General features: G+C 33.4%; 1 protein-coding gene across 1 annotated transcript; it reads right to left on the bottom strand.

The window, feature by feature from the left end:
* Window positions 1-2,565: 2,565 nt before the first annotated feature.
* Window positions 2,566-9,134, bottom strand: LOC105177723 (BEL1-like homeodomain protein 4). The gene is made up of 5 exons (XM_011100967.3): window positions 8,688-9,134; window positions 7,015-8,432; window positions 5,651-6,033; window positions 4,588-4,648; window positions 2,566-3,362 (listed from the first exon to the last, which is right to left on the bottom strand). Exons 2-5 carry the CDS (start codon window positions 8,347-8,349, stop codon window positions 2,844-2,846), a joined length of 2,298 nt encoding a protein of 765 aa, XP_011099269.1. The 5' UTR covers window positions 8,350-8,432; window positions 8,688-9,134; the 3' UTR covers window positions 2,566-2,843.
* Between the last annotated feature and the right edge of the window lie 11,017 nt (window positions 9,135-20,151).

Raw genomic sequence — 20,151 nt, 5'->3', positions numbered from 1 at the left:
TTGTTTATTAAACGAAAAGGAACCTAAAAAATGCTAAATGTAATTTTTCAAACTACAAGAATTTATACGTAATTATATCAAATTTTAAAAAAATAAAGTGTAGTTATTCCTAATAATAACAATCTAATATTTTAAAGGATCATATGAAAAAATCCAACAATTTTGGCGGCAAGATTGAGAATAGAGGGAAGATGACAAGAAAAGCATTGTGAAAAGTTGCGGAAATCTCAATGGTAAGGAAGGGTGGGGTGGTCCTCCTGCTCCAACTGATGTTTATGGTCCAGAAATGGTCAGAATTCAGAAACAAAACCCATTCCCATTTGCATTGCCATTGCCAACCACCACAACAAATGAAGGTACAATTCAAATATTTACTACAAATTTCACATTCATCATCAGAAACAAATTATTACTATGATTAGGTTTGCTGTGTGTGTTTTCCCCACTCGTGTCTTGTCGTGTCATCTCATGTCCTGTCCCTACAATTCTGTCTTGTCCTCAACACTCATTTATTAATATTTTCCATCAGAATCAAACACCTAAGTAATTCTTTTCATTGTCTTGCGAGTTTTCATGCAACACTGAGCTCATGCAATTTTCATGCCACTACTTGGAAATCACATTGCTTATTTGCATCATATTTCAATACTGCCTCATTTTTCTTGCTACCATATTAAAATGGGTGGTTAGCTCATGAGTTTATTACATCAGCCCCACAACTCACAAAACATTATTAATAGTCCTCTTACTTATCTAGTCTCAAACTAGTGACATACAACATGTTTGGTTAAATTTATTTAAAATATTTTTTTAAAAATAGTTTTTTTCAAAATATACGATAAAATTATGGGAACTGATAAGATTTTAGTAATGACAAATTTGTAATTAATTAGTCCATTCTCTGACACCTTCTCAACATCTAGGAAAATAAGTAAAACAATTGCGTATATAATTGGTCAATTCCAATTAAAATACAGGAGAATATCAGACTGCGATTGCACGTAAGTCATTGGTTCCATGTAAAATCTAGAAAAATATGGGTCAATAATTTTTTTGCAAAGTTGCTAGAAAAGTAGGACTTCTTTTTATCTGTCTCAGTTCCAAAGCAAAGGAGTCTGATTTAACACGAAATAGTTGGAGGAAAACAAAATAATTTGATGTCAGTCACATATGACAAATTATATAAGTAACTTGTTGTAATGTAGTGGTTGAGTATTAGTAGTACCTGTATGTCCAATTATTATTTTAACTCCTCAGAGAATATATAACTTGAATTTGAAAAATAAATGCATTTTAAGAATATATATATATATATATATGAATTAATCTAATTCTAAAATATTTACCAAATAATAAAATGGCAAGAATAAATTAAATCCATAAGTATAAAAAAATAATAATAATTAATTTGTGAGGTAGAATTGGGGTTGGCAAACAAGATATCCCAGTTTAAAAGCAAGAAATGATATTGCGGTAGAGGGTGATTGTTGCTTTGTACAGGGTTTATCTAGATTTCAAGAAATTAACTGTGGTGTGGATGGAACCAGCTGTTTGCATACAACAAATGTAGCAAAAAGCAAGCGCAGATGTGAAATTTAGTACAAAGCAGTTTCCCCTTACTTTTCTCCACCACAAAATGAGTGAGTTTTATTTTCATGTACCATTTACGCTCACTATTATTACCGCAAATACAAATAAATGAAGTTGAAAACGACGTAAGAACCCATTTTGCAAGTAATAACAGGACAGGATTGCAGTCTCGCAATCACAAACTTGTATATGTTTGAGCTTCTTCTATGAATATAACCATTTTTCTTTTTGTTTCATTTGTTTCTTTCTTTTTATATATTTGGTATGATACAAGAATCTTATAAAAGAAAAATAAACTTATATTACTATGGTGATGCACTCGAAATTAATATATATATATATACATATATATATATATTTGAGTAATGATGATGAATATAAATATTGTGGTGGGGGTAACAATCTTTTGCCTGGTTCAGAAATATGAAAAAATCAAACAAGTGAATATGTAGCAATAGATGGTGGTACATATGTACATGCCTTTATAAATTTAATGGTTTTCGACACATTTGTGAATACCATATATCTCTGACCATATCAAATAAACAGTCATTTATTGCCAAGATTCTTGAATTCAAATACAGACACTTCAATTACTGTACTAGCCATGGATTTTCAATTCAATTACTATTATAATTTGATATTGTACGTACGTATACCAGTAATTGCTTAAATCTAATTACTCAATTAGGCTCTCTATCCAAGCAGCTTAATAAATTAAAATTAAGCCAGAAGGCATGCAATTACACATAATCAATTATTTTAAATGAATTTTAAAGAGAAACGACGACTGTTTTAAAATAAATAGATATTCAATGTTTGAATTCCCGTCCCATATATATATATATATATATATATAAATTCGTGAACTCAGCATGCAACTCTGAAACAATTAATATGATTACATGCCAATTTTATTTTCATTCAGATCATCAGGTAATACAATTACGATCGAGAGATACAAATAGTAATGGATCGAGGGGGTAAGTATATAATTAAAGGTGCAACAAAATGAATATTTAACTATACAATTTTGCTAACATTAGTTTCTACGTCCTCATTTTGTGATTGTCTAGCGGGAACAGACACAGAGAGGAAAAACAAAAACAAAAATGAAAAAAAAAAAGAGCTAATTTAATTAATTAAACCACTTCTGACATAATTAAAACTATATATATATATATATATGAAACCAAGCAGCAGCAGGTTTAATTTCTTATTTAAGCACAGGGCGGGTATTTCGACTTAATTACTTAACAGCCCCCGAAGTCTCTTACTGAGAAGGGACTCTTCTCCGGCAAATTTCCGGCGTGACGTAGCCCCAGAGTGAGTGAAACGTCACCGGCATTCGTACCAAACCTTATCAGCGTCGATTCATGGATACCATCATTTGAAGGATGGACGACCGAAAAAGATTGCGCGACGGCGGGGGCAGGCGGCAGGGAAACATTGGCGGTCGAGTGGTGGTGCAGCTTGGGTTGGTTGTCCGAGAAGCATTGGTTGTTATTAATTGCGACGAATGAAGGGTCGTTTTCGGGGGCATTGATTTCGGATCTTTTGGCTGGCGAGGGAGTAATTGCGGTGGCGGACGTGGCGGTGGTGGTGGTGGTGGCAGGGGGATTGGCATTAAGCGTTGGAGTTTGTGCACTGGTGCTGCTTTGGTCCCGGTCTTGTTCAGTGGATGCAGCCTCGTCTTTGGCTTCTTGCTGGTACATTTCCTCGACCATGGGTTTCCACAAACGTACCCTGGCATTAATGAACCAGTTTGAAACCTGGAAAACCAAACATTAATTAGAACAAACATATGCAACATTAAGATTAAGGTAATATACGTGCACTCATCATCTTTAAATAGATCGATAGATGTAATAATTAAATGATCTGGGAATTTAATGATGTTACTGTGTAGCCATTCTACAGTACCAGACATTTAATTAACTGCGGAAAAGATCAAGCTGAATCTGTTGGATATTCCAAAAAATAAATAAATAAATAATTTCTTTTGTATATAAATAGGCATGTAGGTAGAGTACTTGTTTGTATTCAATTTTTGACTGGATGGTTGGTAACTGTATCTACTGAGGCTTTAATTTTAAGGTTGGTTTCAGGAAAGACCCATGTTTGATCATTTTTAGTTCTTGAAAATTAATAACCTACTATTCATTACAACTATATATGGAAATATTAGTAAAACTCATGTCATGAACATCATAATAGAACGATATATATATATGTATATGATTAATATGAATTCAGGAGATTTTACAATATATTTAATTATATATAAATATGCCCGAAAACCTAAGTGTAGGGTTCACATGGTAGTTACTTACACAAATTAAATAAATGTCTAATAATTATAGGTGTACCTACAGGTGGTGCTAATTATTTGAATTTAATCTTTCATAAGTTTGATTTAATTATGATGAGATTTTGCTTAGTTTATTTACTTTTAGTAATATTTCTTTTTAAATTTATTGTTGTACAATTTTAAATATAATAGTACAGAAGAAGAAAAAGCTATCTAGCACCTTAAAAAATCTAGCGTTTACAGTACAGATGTAGAGCTTGAATGGTGTTCAGCCATTAAATGTGTGGACGTAAGAGAGAGAGAGAGAGAGAGAAAGCTGAAAACTTTGATGTTTCTCTCTCTACTGTACTTGAATCTGCTCTCTTACTATTGGCAGCGGTTTTCTCTCTGTTTCAGAATTTATGTCTTTGCGGGAAAGAATCCAAAGAAACAATGAAAAGGGACCAAAAAGAAGCCTTGGCTTTTCTTCGTTATCCCACACAACAAAGACGCAATTTCCATGCAAATTCACGAACTTCTCCATTTACTGCTAAGTGGGATCACCCACCCACCACCAATTAAACAATATTCTTACCACCCTATATATATTTGCAAAACCCGTTTTTCCACACAGGTCGAAAGAGACAGAGATAGAGAGAAACGCGATTATAGTAATATTAATAGTATAAAGACGAGACGAGGAATACCTGGTTTCTTGATAGACCAGTCTGTCGGGCCAACAGATGCTTATCTGCATCGCTTGGGTACCTGAGATAGAGACCAGAAAAGAAAAGGACATTAGATTCAGAGTCCTCATGACCTAAATCAGAAAAAGTGACGCCCAAGCTTTATGTACATATATTGGACTTATACACTATATATCTTTTCTTTCTTTCTGCATGGGCAGCTGGGATTCCCAATCTAAGAGAGATATATATCGTACAACAGTCGTCACCGCATTCAGAACTGTAAAGTCGACAGATGCACGCCCTCTGCTACCTCTCCCACGATCTCTTCTTTTTAGTCTAACACTTTTCCATGCTACCCACAATTTGCTATTTAAATAAATCATCATATTATGATGTAATGGCACTACTTAGTACTCTGATATAAACTTTTACGCCAAGAATTGTTCCGGATCATTGGAACCTTTGTCCATTTTATACTGCTAGTACTATAAAGGGTTAGCCGATGATACCTAGGTGGGGACATGCTAGAGTCTAGAGAGAGAAAGAAAGTAGGAGGCCCTAGCTATAGCTAGATAGCTAGGAGAGAACACTGTGAAATTGTAAGAACATTGTTGATAACTGGAATGGGTACTTTTGCCTTGTTGTCATGCCTAGAGATCTGGAGTATCTAATCGGGATATATTATATGATTAGTAATGCCAGGAGAAAAAGGATTATGAAAAGGGAAGGAAGAAGCTAGTGTGTGTTTGTATATGTATATTAGCAAATTAGCTACTTTTTCAGCTTTTCTAACTGAAGGGACAACATCAAACGCTGCATAGCAGTAGCTTTAAACGATGATCACAAGGAGAAAAAGAGAACAAAAAAAAAAAAAATGGAAAGAAAAGAAAAGGTTTTTGAACAGTACAGTAGCAAGGGTGAAAAAATTGTCTTATCATAGAATTCCGTGATAATGATTTCTTTGTTGATTAAGCAACTTTTTCTTGATCCCGTAGTAAAAAATTCATTCTGTTCTTTAACTGCACACCACTATAGAGGGAGTATTTGTGGAAGATCCAAAAAAGGAGTAGAGAGAACGTACGGGTGCAGAAAATGCTCAAAAAGCCAAGCCCTCAAAATGTTGACAGATCGTTCCGGCAATCCCCTTTGAGGTCTCCATGCTTCTTGATCCATCATCCCCATTTGATGAAATGCTCTTTGCTGCCTGAGGCTTTGCTCCAGGATTCTAAGCCTCGGCGTTTCGCCTTTCGTCACCCCCGATGTGCCGGCGTCTTTTTCTCCCAGCAGCTCGCAGCTGTGCTTCAGCTGGGCGGCAATGGCGTCTTTCAGGCACCGGAAATGACGGGACATTGCCTTTTGTGCCAAACAAGTGTATGGCACCGCCGCGCCGAACCCCATCACCATGTCAAATGAATTCACCACCATTTGCATTTGCTCGCAGTAATGGTTGTACCTTCGGTCCACCTGCAAAACGGAAACATTGAGTGATCAGACAAGGGAGTGCGCGCAATTTCTCATCATCAACTGCTTTTATTCAACAAAAATAAAGATGAAAATAGTACATTACATTTCAACAATAGGAAAGCAATTCTGTATCCATAAATGAGTGATCAGGTCAGAGGACTTAAATACTATTATAATTTTCACTTAATTATTAAGAAAGGCATTCAAGAGTCGGAAATAATTGTGTGAATCAGAGCCCAAGCTTGTGCAGTGAAATGATTGTTGATGTGAAGGAAGAATATCCTTGTCTCGCTTGTGATGCTCTCTTTTCCCAATACAGACGACAACAAGATATGCTACTCATGTTTGGTGTATTTGAATATTTGCTGGTAAGTATTGTTGAAAAGAATATTGCAAGAAAATCAATTTTCAAGTCAACTGCGGCGTGTAATAAGGAAAAAGAAAATGGAGTTTTCCACGCTATGAAGTATGAAACCAACCCCACCCCCCAAAAAAAGAGAAAACAAAAGAAGGAAAAATCAAATTCTTGATTCTTGAAGCAGCAGCATTCTTGCAAATCTTGAAACGACGGACATTGATATTTGTTATGATAGTTCCTTATCACCTTCCCAAACAGATGGAAACCATTTTCCTGCAAGACGTGCGTTTAACAGTGAGGGTAGCTAGCCACTCGTGTTCTTTCACCAAATGAAAATCCTGTGTGCCCTAAATATACCCCACTATTCCTATCACTCATAAAAATTTAAAAGGAATATTGATCCAAGTAGGTAAAGAAGTATTAACTTCAATTATTTGAATTAACAAATTGAATAGCCGGCAATAAAATAATCCTGGAAACTTGCCGGAATCCCTGTCCCCGGTGAATTTCATAAACAATGGACTGATTAAGCAAACAATGATTGGCTACTTACTCTATTCTTTAAAAATTGGAGAGAAGTTGACACACACAAGGAGGGAGGTAGGGAGGGAGAGAGTACATGCCTCGTCAAGCATAGATAATAGTTTGACCTTTCTTCTCTGATGTTCAAGCCTGTCAGCAGCTGATAAAGGAGGATTATCTTTCGAAGAAGATGAAGAATTTCCACCGCCGGCGCCGCCGCCACTGGTGGCGCCGGCACTTGGGTTTGAACTAGGGTTTCCGTTGTTATTATTCTGCTTCCCGAATTTGTTTTTCTTGAACTGACCCCTACCAACACTACAAAACTCTTCCAACAACTCTTGGGCAGCCTTAGCATACTTAGAATTGCGAAGCATATTTACCGTTCCTAAGGAAGAACCAAGACCCACATGCAACTGGTGGTTATGGCTAACTCCTCCGCCTTGCAAATGCAAAGCTCCTCCGCCGCTGCCACCAAAATTCTTGAACTGATACTGCGGTGGAGTTGACCCTCCGCCTTGCCCAAAGAACAACATTCCACCTTCTCCCATTCTCAATTCCTCAGCCTTGGCCGCCTCCAGGTGCTGCAATGAAGAGGACAATGATAGAGAAAGCCCTTGACCTTCCACAACTCCTGGAATTTCATTAGGGTTGTTTTCATTGCCGCTATTGGGAACCCATGTGAATTGGCCAAAAGCCCCGGCGGATGGATTTTGGAAAGCTTGGAGAGTGGAAGAAGAAGAGGGGTTTGGAAGCAGCATATGGAGTGTAGAGGAAGTGGACGGAGGAGGATGTGAAGGAGATGGAGAAGGCGACCTTTGCTGTTGCGGGTTCATGAGAAAAAGCTGCATGGCTGCTGCTGAATCCGCATTAATGCTTGAAATCTGATGCTGCTGCTGTTGATGATGAGGATGAGAAGCGGTGTCATTGACTACAGTCTGATTCTTGGAATCCCCCAAATTAGCACCCCCCACAACCATCCCTTGCCTGTGTGGAAACCAATCCGCAGTGGAGGCCCCTCCACTGGGCGGCGTACCCCTGGGATTCCGGTAACTCTGCAGTATCTGGTTCTCAAGCAATTCGGTGGCGGTGGCGGCTACACCGGATGGAAAATTAAACATCTCTGACAACATACCAGCAGTCTCATAAACCGGAAGTTCACCGGATTCTTCTCCTTCAATACCGACTAACGGCGGGACTGGTGGCTGGAAACCTTGAACCCTCAGTTTATCCCGTCGGATCTGCTGCGCTATGTGTTGCTGCTGCTGTTCTTGTTGTGATCTCTCGAAGCCATTCGAGAAACTGAAAATACTCTGATGATAATCTTGGGACATAGAATTCGAGAAATTTTGCTTGTCTAGATATTGAAGAGAATTGTGACCTTTGGAATGAGAGGTAACAGAAGGGAGTAGTGTCGGTGTTGCTATTCCCATGTCCATGTCTTTATATTCATCATCATCATCATTTTGGGTTTAAGCCCTCTCACCACAGAAAAAAGCCCACCTTCTTCTCTTACAATCAGCTGCAATGGATCCATATATAGAGAAAATCCAAGAAATGGAAAAGCCCGTCATGGAAATTGGAGTGGATGATCATCATCGAACAAATTATGAGAAAAATGAAGAAAGAAATTTGATAAAAATGAAAAAGAAGAAGAAAAAGGGAAGTGAGGAGTAAAAGTGAAAGCATCAAACAAGTCTTTTTGAATTGGATTGTCGTTCACATACACAAAGATTTCAGCTTTATTAATTCATCATGCATACATACATGTACATACCTCTTATAGTTGCAGGACGTCGTAAAAGGGTGCAAACCCCTCAGATATCGTTTTCTTCTTCTGTGGGATTTGAGAAAAGATAAAATTAAACACACACACACACACACACTCTCTCTTTCAGTCTTGAATTCTTTCTTCTCTTCTTTTTCTCTCTGTGTCTGCTGTTTCTCAGGCTGTCCGTTTCTTTCTCTCTCTATCTTTCTCTTTCTCTCCTTTTCTATCTCTTTGTTGGTAGCTCTTTGCAGTGAGAGTGCTGTTGTTCTCTGCAATCGCCTTCTCGAAAGAGAGAAGAACAAAGAACAAGTGGTTTTAAATTACAAAAGATGTCTTCTTGTACATATGAATATTTATGTCTCTCTCTCTCTCTCTCTCTCTCTAAACACACACTAAATTATGACAATGGAGAGAGAGAGAGAGTGAGAGGAGAGAAGAAGTCGCTATATATTTCTCCTACTCCTCCTTTTTCACTTAACTTTATTTTTTATAATTTTCTAACCCCACAAAAAAAAAGAAAAAAAAAAAAAGAGAAATTCTTCTCCAACTTGACAAAGAAGGTTAAAAAGAGTGTAATAGCAAGGGTTAGGAGAAATTAAGGAAAACAGAACTGAATAAATAATAATCAGGGGATGACGAGATTACCCCTTTAGTATTAAGAGTAGTGAAAAGAAACTTTATACTACGTACGTACTACTTTCTTACTTACTACCACTCTATTATTATAATCACCCCTCCAATTTTCAATATTAAGATCATCTTTTTATAAGGACAAAATAAAACATTTTCAAAAATTTTGTCCTCGAAAATGACAACACCACCAAAATTCCGGGACCAGCTACTCTCCCCCCCCCCCACCCACCCAAACTATTCCCTGCAATATTTTATGATTTATCCCCCTCCCCCCCAACCCCGTAAATATTCACAATTTTTACCTCCAGTAATTCTTTGTTGTAAATTAGTAATACTCAAAACTCGGGTATTTTGTTTTATTTATATATACACCTAACATATATATATATATATAATCCACGGTCAAATATATTTCGAATACGAAGATCAATTTATCCATACTCCAAATTCTATATATCAAATTGTAGTGCTTCAAATTAATTAACATATATATGATGAAGATTATATAAATTTGATTTTGTATTATATATATATATATAAAGATATTCAATTTATAATATTGGACAAAAATTAACAAGTGTAAATATTGTCAATTAACGATGTTTAATTGCTAGACAAGATTGTGAAGAATTGGCTCATATATATATATGTCGATCCAGGCACGCTATTTTGAATGGATATATGTATAGTTAATTAAATTTGATTTGTAATCTATTTTTATTTATAATAAATGTAATTAGTTGCAAGTTTCAAATGGCAAAAGTGTCATTTTGGACTTGCTATATGTGGTAAGGTATCCACTAAGTAAACAGGTACTTGGCCTAATAATTATTAATTACAAGCTATATATATATATAAGCAATTATATATGAAAAAACAATGAGATGAAGACAAAGTCAATCTCCAGTTATTAAGATATTAAGACATTCTTATTCATGTGACCTTCTTGCCCTTATTGCTATAATTCAAACACAAATTAATTAAAATCATAAATAACAAAGTGATATTATGATTCAATCAAATCGAGCTATATGATTAACTGTTCCGACAATAACTATTTCACCATATATATATATATAACATTAAATTGTATAAAATTTACATAAATCTAATCCCAAAAACAACTTATGACAGACATCCTAGCTATACATATAGTACCACCCCTACAAAACCTAAATCAAATAATCAAAGTAATAAAAATCGGGTCTTTTTCCTTCCCTGCACTCCGGTCTGAAAATAAATGAGTTGACTTTAGGTCTACAAGTTTAAGGCATGTCATAAAACATGAGAGCAACACAGTGAGGTGCTGAAGCTGAAGTCAATAGATTAATTAAGCTATCAATATTAAGTTGTGTAATGCGTTCAAGAGCCTCTGCTATCCTATTTGAAACAAAAATTAATTACACTACACATTATAAAATTTAAAATTAGGATAAATTGGGCAAATTTTGCCGAAAACCTCAATTTAATTAGATTATATGTAAGTCACATTCGAATTTCCAATAAATTTGACTCGGGTTGTCCTTAAATTACAAAAGTTTTAAAATTGCAACACTCCCTAGTTATATTTTTCTCAAGTAGAAAAGCGTTGTATAAATTGTCAGAAAATATAATTTTAGTCCTGTAATTATAAAGGGGTGTCAATTTTAGTCCGCTTGAAATCAAATTTTGCAAATTGATCCTCTAAATAGAAAAAATTGCATTACTACAACTCCAGCCAAATTTGCTGGAATTCTCAATATAATTGGGTCATATGCAAGTCAGATACAATTTTTCATCGAAATTGGCTGGAGTTATCCTAAAATTGTAAGATTTTTAAAATTATATAATTAAATTGCAAAATTCAACACGATCAAACCACCCCTATAGTTTTAGGGCTAAAATGGCATATTTCCTTTTAATATTATCAAATGTTTGGTGAAAGAAAAACTAAAATAAAGGGAAGGTGATAAAATTAAAGTAGATAGAAAAAATAAATGCAGGGTGATGTTGAAATGAGTGAGATAATTATAGAGGGAGAGGGAAAGTTGGGATGGAGTTTGGTCCGCATATATGTATGTGTGTGTGTGGTGCGAGGCTTGAAAGAAACACCTAACTGATTTACCGTTTAGTGATATGCCAAATTCAACACTTTCAATTAAAACCTTTCTCCAACTATTCATTTCAATACCTTTTTTTTAGCTTCTTCTTCCAATTATTTCCTTTTCTTAACAACAAAATAATAAACTACGTCTTTTAAGATAAATTAATTAACCATATATATAATTAAAAAGATTATTTTGATGAGAGTCGATTTTTTTTGACATTTTAATTTATAAAAGGCCAGAGTCGGAATTATTCCTTTATGATGTAAGTACCCCGACCTTAAGGTGTGGCGGTACGTATGGTCTCCAAGCCAAGCAAATCTAGAAAAAATATTATTGTAACTATAAGAAAGTATTTAATTATCTCAGAATAATTAAAATATTTTAGACAGGAGTGTATAAATTGAGCATTTAATTGATTGAAAAGGAAATATCTGGTAAGAAATCCCCAGAATATACAGTCCCATATTATTCTGTTGCCTCATCCTGTCTGAAAATGATAATGAAAAACATTTTTGTCTTATTTCCAAATTATATATATGTATATTGGGATTTGATTAAGGCACATGAACCCTTTCCTCTCTCTTTTTTTTCTTCTTCTGTTTTTCTTTTTAATAGCATGCAATTCATTACATAATTCAGTACGTGCATTAAAATTAAAAAGACTAATTTAATATATCAATAATTTAAATCAACAAATACGTTCAAATTATATAAAATATAACAAACTATTATATATAAAAATAGATTTATCCATACGCATTCGTGGGCTCGAACTCATATGAGACCATGTTTTCTTCTTTCTTGGAGCAGCAGAAGAACAATAGAAATTAGCAATAAATTGCCAACAAAAAAGTTGGGAGGCATGCACATAATTTTGATTTTTTTTTAAATAATATATAGTTATATATATCACTCCTTTATTTTCTTTGACTTATTTAAAACGATTGATTGATTAAATTATTTGAAGTTATTAAAAGGATTGCTTGTCAAAATATTGATGAATTCAACTCGAATAACATTTTAATTTATATTTTTTTATAATTATTTGAATAATTTAATTGAACAGTATATATATATATTATATATATATATATAGTAGTTGGAAGGGAGGGAGGGAGGGAGGGGAGGGAAGGGTGGAAAAGGGAGAAGAAACTTTCCAACTGCAAAGCAGATAGAAGAGTGACAGGCCAACCCTCTTCCATCTGTCAATATGTTTTTGGGTGATTGGTCACGTGAATCTCACCCCCCCGCCCCCCTCCCCCCACACGTTTCATTGGACCACTTCTCATCATATACAGATACTCCTTTGCTAACCCAATTATTACCAATCAACCCCTCAAATATCTCCATTCTCATCCCCCACCCCCACCCCCACCCCCTCACGTGCCTAAGTCGGCTGCACACGTGCCCTCTCTTTTATTATTTTCACAACCAATATTTCTTTCTTCTTTTTCTTTTTTAATAATTACGAGTCATATATGATTTTCAAACTATATAATATATAAGAATTATAAACTTGTTTCGGAATAACTTAATATAAATATATTGAAACCTCATTGTGAAAAATAAAAATATCCAAATTCAAAATATTGTGTTAGAAAATATTTGAAAGAACATCTTCACCCCTTCTTTCCACATCAAATTGAGAACTAACTAAAAAATATTAGATCCTTATCATACATAAAAGTAAAATATCATTCTGGATATTAATTAATCATAAATACATAACAACTATTAATTATTAGTTCTATAAGCGGAATCAAAATATTCGCCATGGCTAAAAACCTTGCGCAAATGTTCTGACCATATTTAAGACCATAATAAATATTAACAAATCGTGGTTAATAAAATTTGAATTTTATATTAATTTTTCTTGACCTTGGTATAGAGTAATTAATGATTTATCATTATTGTTAAATCATAATAATTTATATGGCATGAAATGATATATTTTTTTTGTAGTGGTTATACATAGGAAGACGAGGTTAATTCCAATAGTTCAATAAAGGGGAGGGTATAATTAGTACTTAATCGGTTGATGTAATTAATTAGTCCTAAATATATTATAACACTAATTAATTAATTACACATGATAGGGTAAATATTAATTACTAGTGTTGATAAATTAATTATCCTAGGAAATATATTGTTGGATTAAGTATAATCGGGCGGTAGGGTGGTCCTAGCTACCTAGCCAGTTCATATAATAATTGCACGTATTAATATAGTGACATTCAACTAATTCATTTATGTGTAAATCTAGAGCTGCCCTTCAAATATTCAAGGGAATGTTCGCACTCGATTCTTCACCATATCATATGCCCATTAATTAATAATTATTTCACTGATTGCTATAATTACATTGACTTTATATATGATTTAATTAATTTCGACCAGCAAGTATTCTTAATTATACCATGATCTCATCCTTGATACCCCTCGTTTAAAATAAAATGAACTCAACAAATATGGCATACACTAAAGCATGAAAATTTATAGATGAAATCCAATTTTTCAATAAATCATATACAAGCAAGATTTTGTGGTTTTAATTATTATTTTTTGAACAACTATATAACATGTTTTTTTTTCTAATTTTATACATACGGAATTACATAGTCAAAATTGTTTTACACGTTGTGATATGATCTTATTGACCACTATGACGATTATGTATAGCCTAAGATAAGTTTTTTAGATCCGATATTATTGTAATTAAACGAAAAATAATCCTAATTAAAGTATTCATTTGTGTTTTATTTTCTTAAAGAGCACAAAGTTGCTTTCTACTTATATATTATTATTGAAAGGGTTAAATACAGTTGTCACTCTTGAAGTATCCACCCCATATTAAGTAGCACTCCTAAAGTTGCTAAGTTTTTTTTTTAAGATTTTAATACTTTAGGGGTAACTGATGTGGATGAGTTTTTGAGGAATGGTAATTGTATTTAACTCTTATTAAAAGAGAGAGATGAAGCAGCTACAGTGAAAGAGAAAGAATGGTAAACATGGTACATATATAAGTGGTGTGTGTGTATAGGTATGTTCGTACGAGGAAGCGTCAACGCCAATTTCTATTCCAACTGTCTCTCTCTTTTGCCCAATGGAGAATGGAAAAGGAAATGATGGAATGCAAAAGCAAAAGCTAAAGCCCCCCCCCCCCCCCCCACAGTACACATATTCATATTGGAGTCCCCGTCATGCTCAAATACTCACTATACCAAAACTACCCCACCCCACCCCACCGTATCTATACGTACACACATATATACGCATTCATTCATTCACTCATTCATATATAATAATTGTATGTCTACATGCGTATTTATGTACATATGTACTGTTCCGCGATTGATCAATTGAAATTTGATTGTCTTTCTTTGTCCTATTGACAATCATATAAATTATTCCATTCTTTTTTCCCGGGTGCTTCTCCTTTTCTTTACCTTTTTCATCATATAATTCACATAAAATCACTTTGTCACTCCGTGACCACAATCCCACTCTAATTCGCATAACTTCTTGCATCTTTTAAACATCGCATAACATTTTAATTAATTTTAAGACTTGTGTGATACTGATAACAATTAAATCAATTTTTATTTAAATTTTATAACAAACGTGATTAATTGTACACATCGTATGGGATGGGCAACGTTCCAAAGCTACTAACTCCGCATGGTTTACATTTTGCAAGAATCCCAATCCATTTAGCTTCTTTTTATTCGGGAAAGGGATCATTAAATCAAACCCATATAAATATAAATATATAGATATATATATGTATGTTTTGTCAGATTATAATGACTAATTTTGGGATCCGTTGTTGAAAAGACTGGAATTTGATTCCAATCAGGCTGGTTGAAATCCGTGTCATATCACTAACACGAATTTTACACACACAATACACACCTAAAAAAGAAAAAAAAAAAAAAAAAAAGAAAGAGAGAGAGGGAGAAATATCACAAAGTAAATAAAGAGAATTAATAATTGTGTGTGAAAAGGTCTGAGTCAGATGTTATCTGGGGAAATATAGATATGACATATTATAGAATTGAAGAGAAATGCTAATCATGGTGTCATGATTACCTGATAGTTCAGTAGATTTTTCCTCAATGGACAACATAAGATAACAATTTTCCTGTTTAAATAATATTCGGTACGTGCTTTTGAAGTAGCACTTAATTCCACAGATATATATATATATATAGAGAGAGAGAGAGAGAGAGAGTATCATATCCATCTCTGAATTTTCAAACAAGGGTAGTTAATCAAAGTCTACATTTAATTTTTATTTATTTATTTATTTGAAGTCTAGAGCTTGGTGATGATAAATGTGTAATTCTTGGGTGTTGTCCTAGAATTTGTTAAATTATTGACTAAAACTTTAGGATAAATTAAGACTATTACAGCCTACATTCTAATTAAAAAAACTGATAATTAGTATTGATTGTTTCTTAACTTCTGGTAATATAAGCAGACAAATATTAGTAATCTAACATGCACCAACAGAAAGACTATTATATAAGCTGATAAATGTTTATATTAGTAGAACTCGAATTCTCAACTTTTTCTTCTAATAAATTTGTAATTTCACAATTTGAACAAGCCACTTTCGACTTATTTATATTATTGATTGTTGTATTGAAATTATTACAAAATTTTGGCATATGAAATAATTAATTATTCCACTTACAACGAACACATGGACTTCCATTAGACAAGCGGAAACAAGTACAATTACATCATAAATCTCAATTATCATAACATAATTAATCAATAATTATTAATAATTGAGAGTTTATAAAAATTTACAAAGTGTCTGGTAATTTTTTAAGAAAAGAGTTCATAAGCTCTAAAAATAAGATCGTTATAAGCTCTTTAAGAAAATGTACGGAGTTGCTAACTTATTTCTAAAACCTTAAATATATTCCTTTGAATTAATTACAGAATTATCGTTACAAAATCTTATATGCTCTGTAATCTTATTTTATCCAAACACTTTATAAACTTATTTTTAAAATAAAATTTCTGACAATTTATAAGCTCTCAAAACATCTTGTAAAACGTAATAGCTTATAAAATCGTTTAAATAAGTTTAGCCAAACGCGGTCCAAAACTTAATGACTAAAAGTTATGTTGATGGGATTTAATTAATTTAAATGGTAAAATTGAAAATATTTGTCCCCATCCTCCTCCAATACCTGGTAATTCACACGTATCCATATTGACTAAAATAGGAATTAAGTGTAAAATTCAGTAAAACAATGACCTTTCTATGCTTAATTAATAATTCAATATATACATATAATCTTAAAATGTGATCAAAGAAAAAGGAGTAGCTAGCCTATATGTAAAATCAAAAGGCCAATAGTACCATGATTGCTTGTCTGCGTATGAAATTAAGTATGAAACAATTTTTTATATTTATATTTATTTTTTTCTTAAAAGGTACCTTTTACCTAATGATGTAAAATATTAACCCACAATTTGAAGTGGGTTCCCAAGATATTATGGATGGTATATTAAGCAACTTAATACCCTACATTTCTTTTTTTTTTTTATAATATAACTTAGTATTGAAGCCTGTGCATGACTTCATCCATCCCACCAAACCATTGGATTTGATGTTTCTTTATTACATTGATTGGTTTCCTCCTTCCATTGGTCCAAAAAGTTGAAATCTACATATGTTGAGGAGTATCCTACGAGCAAATGAAAATAAATTAGACCACTAAAATATTGTCCAAATGTTGTCGATTTCAAAGGTGCCGTTCATGTCATACACGAGTCATTTATTTTTCTGTAGAGATAAACAAATTAACGCTATTTCTTGTTTATTATACAGTGTGGATTAATAATACAAATCAATAATATGGGACCCGGTTTATTTAAATACTATTATTGCCTTTGGTACCCCCAAAAGGTTTTTCATATTATAATCAGGCGATATCTTAATTAGACCAAGTAATACAATTACTACACTTTACTTGCGTTGCTAAGAAACTAGCTCGGAATTTTATTTTATTAATTCTTGCTGGCTGATATATTGTAAAAAGTTTCGTAATTTTAAATGATACGAAGATTATTGTGATATATTGTAAAACTGCAAGCAATCTCATGTAATATTACAAATGAGTAAAAATTACTCCCTATATAAAAATAAAATAAAATAATTTACTGCCTGTAATTTTTAAAATTTGACGAGACGTACAATGTAATTAATTTGAATTAAGTTGCTATCTCACTGGTACAACAAATCTATTTACGATAAACATTTAAACTACCCGTTTCAATAAGAAACAAAAACCAACTTGTATGTAATAATTAGGAGCAAATGCTTAGAGCTCCAAACTCAAGTTAAACAAAGAAACACTTGAATGTCACATTTTTCCAGTACACCCTCATTTAATTACTTAAAAATCAAGAAGAATTCCAAGTATTATTTCCCCAAGACAGCGACCAGAGACACGATTCGGAAATTACTAAATTGGGTTTTTCTATTGTACTAGTTTATTGGGATTTCACTCTCAGGATTTGGAAGTGAACCCCAACCAATTTTTGTCATGGTTCACATGCAGATTTGGGAGAATAGGGTGTTGATAGAGGCTTTTCTGATTTGGAGAGTTTTCAAGTAAGTTTCGATATCTCAGGAGTTGTGTGGTAATTATTAAAACAACCCACAAACTCAAAAATGTACATAACGCAAGAAAAGATGAGCAGCCCTCTCCAAAATATTTTAATTTAATTGCTACATTTTTGTGGTAGCAACCAAACAGTAATGTCCTTCTCAATTGGGTCACTTTCCACTCTGATGGTTACATTAAGTGACGGACCAACATTCTCATGGTATGGCTCCACTCTTCTTTTTCTTCTTTCTTTCTTTTTAAAAATTATTTTCGTTTTATTAACCAAAATTAAATACTTCTTTTCTCTTTTTAGAGTTTATTGGCGTTCTGAATCGCTGTGTGTTTTGATATATTCTGATTTTAACTAAACGAGTGGTCACAAAAATTTCTGATTTTGGATCGCTGTGTATTTTGATATGTATTCTGATTTCAACTAAATGAGTGGTCAAGAAAATTTCTGATTCTGCATCGGTGTAATTTTGAAATTTTTTATTTTTTAATTTGTGTTTGTAAAATCCGAAAGGTTGAAAAACGTTTAAAAACACATGGATGCCTTATTTTTATGGATTTGACTGTTGAGGATAAGAATGTAAAGAAAATGGAATATATTAAAAAATTAATAAATAAAAGAAAAAATAAATAAAGAGGGGGGGAAAGCATAAAATGAAATATGGGCTTTGGGCAACTTTAGAGAATGGGCCCATGAAGACAACGACATGAAATAATTGAAAGGCAAGCAGATTTGGAACAAAGAGTGGGAGGAATTGGTGGTCCTCCACAGATTGTGGTGGCGCGGCCGGCAGGGGTTGGCCGCGGCCACGTGGGAGCGGTGGTCCAACCGATCTCTTAGCCCAACAAGTGTCGGAAATCAAAGATGGGTGACAGACTGTTTAATTTTGGGGACAAAGCCGAATGCCATGGGATACAGGGATCATATCATCCCATCTTTTCTGCACTCATTATTTATATTATTACATCATCAATCTTAATTTTCAGCCACTATCATAATCAATATTAATCATAATAATTTATAGTTACTATTAAAACTTAATTTACACATATTATGAATGAAGTAAAAAGATCAACTTGGTACCTTGAAGAGTACAAATGGAATTGGAATTTTTGCGAGTAAATCGAGGAATCACTCATGTGTCGTGTATTTGATGAAAGTAGTACCACGATATTTTATAGTATTTACGATTTTCAAGCAAATTTCGAATGTACTCAATTAATTCAAAATTTTTATGATCTAACCCCAATGCATTCAAATTGCTAAGATGTATAGACTCATCGAAATTATTGGATCATTCTAGTGTATGTGGTTCACGTAAAATTATATAATTTGGATCAATCTATAAATAGTCCCCATACAACATGTGTTACTTTTGCCATCCTAATATTCGATATCGGAAGTTAGGATTCCCTAATTATTTCTCTTACAACCTACTAATTTAAACATTGAAAAAAAATAACCTGACCTTTTTATAAGTTTCTGATGATGATCTGTTTTGTGTAAGCTTACATATGAAAGATTCAAATCGCATTGAGATTAACAATTTTTTATATTCAATTTTTAAGATCTTGTCCCGAATTTTCAGCCCAACGCAATTCTTTTCAGACAAACATTTTCAGGAAAAATGAGGGAAGGATATATTCCTTCTCTGATTTCTTTATTTCTTCACTGTTAAACTTACAAAAGAACTCAGCCCAGCCAACAGCAATTTCTCTCAACTCTTGCAAATTGGGCTTCCCTAGTATTGAGCCCATTCTCCAGCCCAAGTATCCAATAAAATGGGCCTTGATCTGCCTGCCTAGCAAGCCCAATGGTCCGTCCTGTCATTGTCAACATGAAATCCAATTAACATGGATTCATTGGTTTGAAATATTTACAGAAAATTCTCATTTAAATGCATTTATTGATTTAAAATGTTGATGGATTAAATTGATTTGTTAAAAACACGAAACATGAAGAGCAGCAGAATTTGTTCGACACAATTTCAAACAGATTAATTGCATTAATTCACCTGTATTTTTCCATAATTAAAAATCAGTACTATCTTCTTCGGTCTTCACCCCATAATTCAACCACTTTCTCCACTAAACCGAATAGTTGGTTGTCAC

The sequence above is a fragment of the Sesamum indicum genome, linkage group LG9 (assembly GCF_026168435.1).
Source record: "Sesamum indicum cultivar Baizhima isolate 11 linkage group LG9, ASM2616843v1, whole genome shotgun sequence".
Lineage (NCBI taxonomy): Eukaryota > Viridiplantae > Streptophyta > Magnoliopsida > Lamiales > Pedaliaceae > Sesamum > Sesamum indicum.
Note: the sequence above shows the minus strand (reverse complement) of the source record. Positions and strands in the feature narration are given on the sequence as shown.

Bases quoted from the DNA above. Each gene is read 5' to 3' on its own strand.
- LOC105177723 (XM_011100967.3), bottom strand. From the start codon at position 8,349: ATGGACATGGGAATAGCAACACCGACACTACTCCCTTCTGTTACCTCT. The intron at 4,649-5,650 runs GTACGTTCTCTC...TCTCTATCTCAG, and splicing joins TTTGAGCATTTTCTGCACCC to GTACCCAAGCGATGCAGATA. The intron at 3,363-4,587 runs GTATTCCTCGTC...TTGGTTTTCCAG, and splicing joins CTGGTCTATCAAGAAACCAG to GTTTCAAACTGGTTCATTAA.